This window comes from Sinocyclocheilus rhinocerous, unplaced genomic scaffold, assembly GCF_001515625.1.
Source record: "Sinocyclocheilus rhinocerous isolate Xijiao unplaced genomic scaffold, SAMN03320098_v1.1 scaffold1484, whole genome shotgun sequence".
In the NCBI taxonomy this organism is placed as follows: Eukaryota; Metazoa; Chordata; class Actinopteri; order Cypriniformes; family Cyprinidae; genus Sinocyclocheilus; species Sinocyclocheilus rhinocerous.
In genome coordinates this window covers 24,215-24,621 of record NW_015627249.1, presented here as the reverse complement: position 1 = coordinate 24,621, position 407 = coordinate 24,215, and the positions used below count along the sequence as shown (strand labels likewise).

The window sequence follows — 407 nt, the reverse complement described above, 5'->3', positions numbered from 1 at the left end:
ATGTGTGTAGCTGTGTCCGCAGTACTGGCCGGAGAACGGCGTTCATCGTCACGGGCCGCTGCAGGTGGAGTTTGTGTCGGCTGATCTGGAGGAGGACATCATCAGCAGGATCTTCCGCATCTACAACGCCGCGCGGGTGTGTAACCAACACAGACACACACACTCAGACACACACACACTCACACACACACAATGTCACATAATCTCCTTAAACTGTCAGATTCCTCACCCGTGACATCAGCTGAACCTGACGCAGAATTAAGCAGTGACCTCTGTGACCCCAACTCTGACCCGCCACAACAACACACTTACACACACTTCTCTCACATTCATGAAGACTTACTGTGGTCGTAATGTTTACCCTGGTAAAAGTTTGAAGTCTTACATGACATGACGTGTGTGTGTGT

The 407-nt window shown here is 50.4% G+C and overlaps 1 protein-coding gene across 1 annotated transcript in view; it reads left to right on the top strand.

The window, feature by feature from the left end:
• LOC107726034 (receptor-type tyrosine-protein phosphatase mu-like) overlaps positions 1 to 407 on the top strand; it is a 95,012-nt gene that overhangs the window by 89,671 nt on the left and 4,934 nt on the right. The window contains exon 18 of the mRNA XM_016535507.1: positions 11 to 136. Coding sequence (XP_016390993.1) covers positions 11 to 136 — 126 coding nt within the window. The remainder of the gene's footprint in view (positions 1 to 10; positions 137 to 407) is intronic.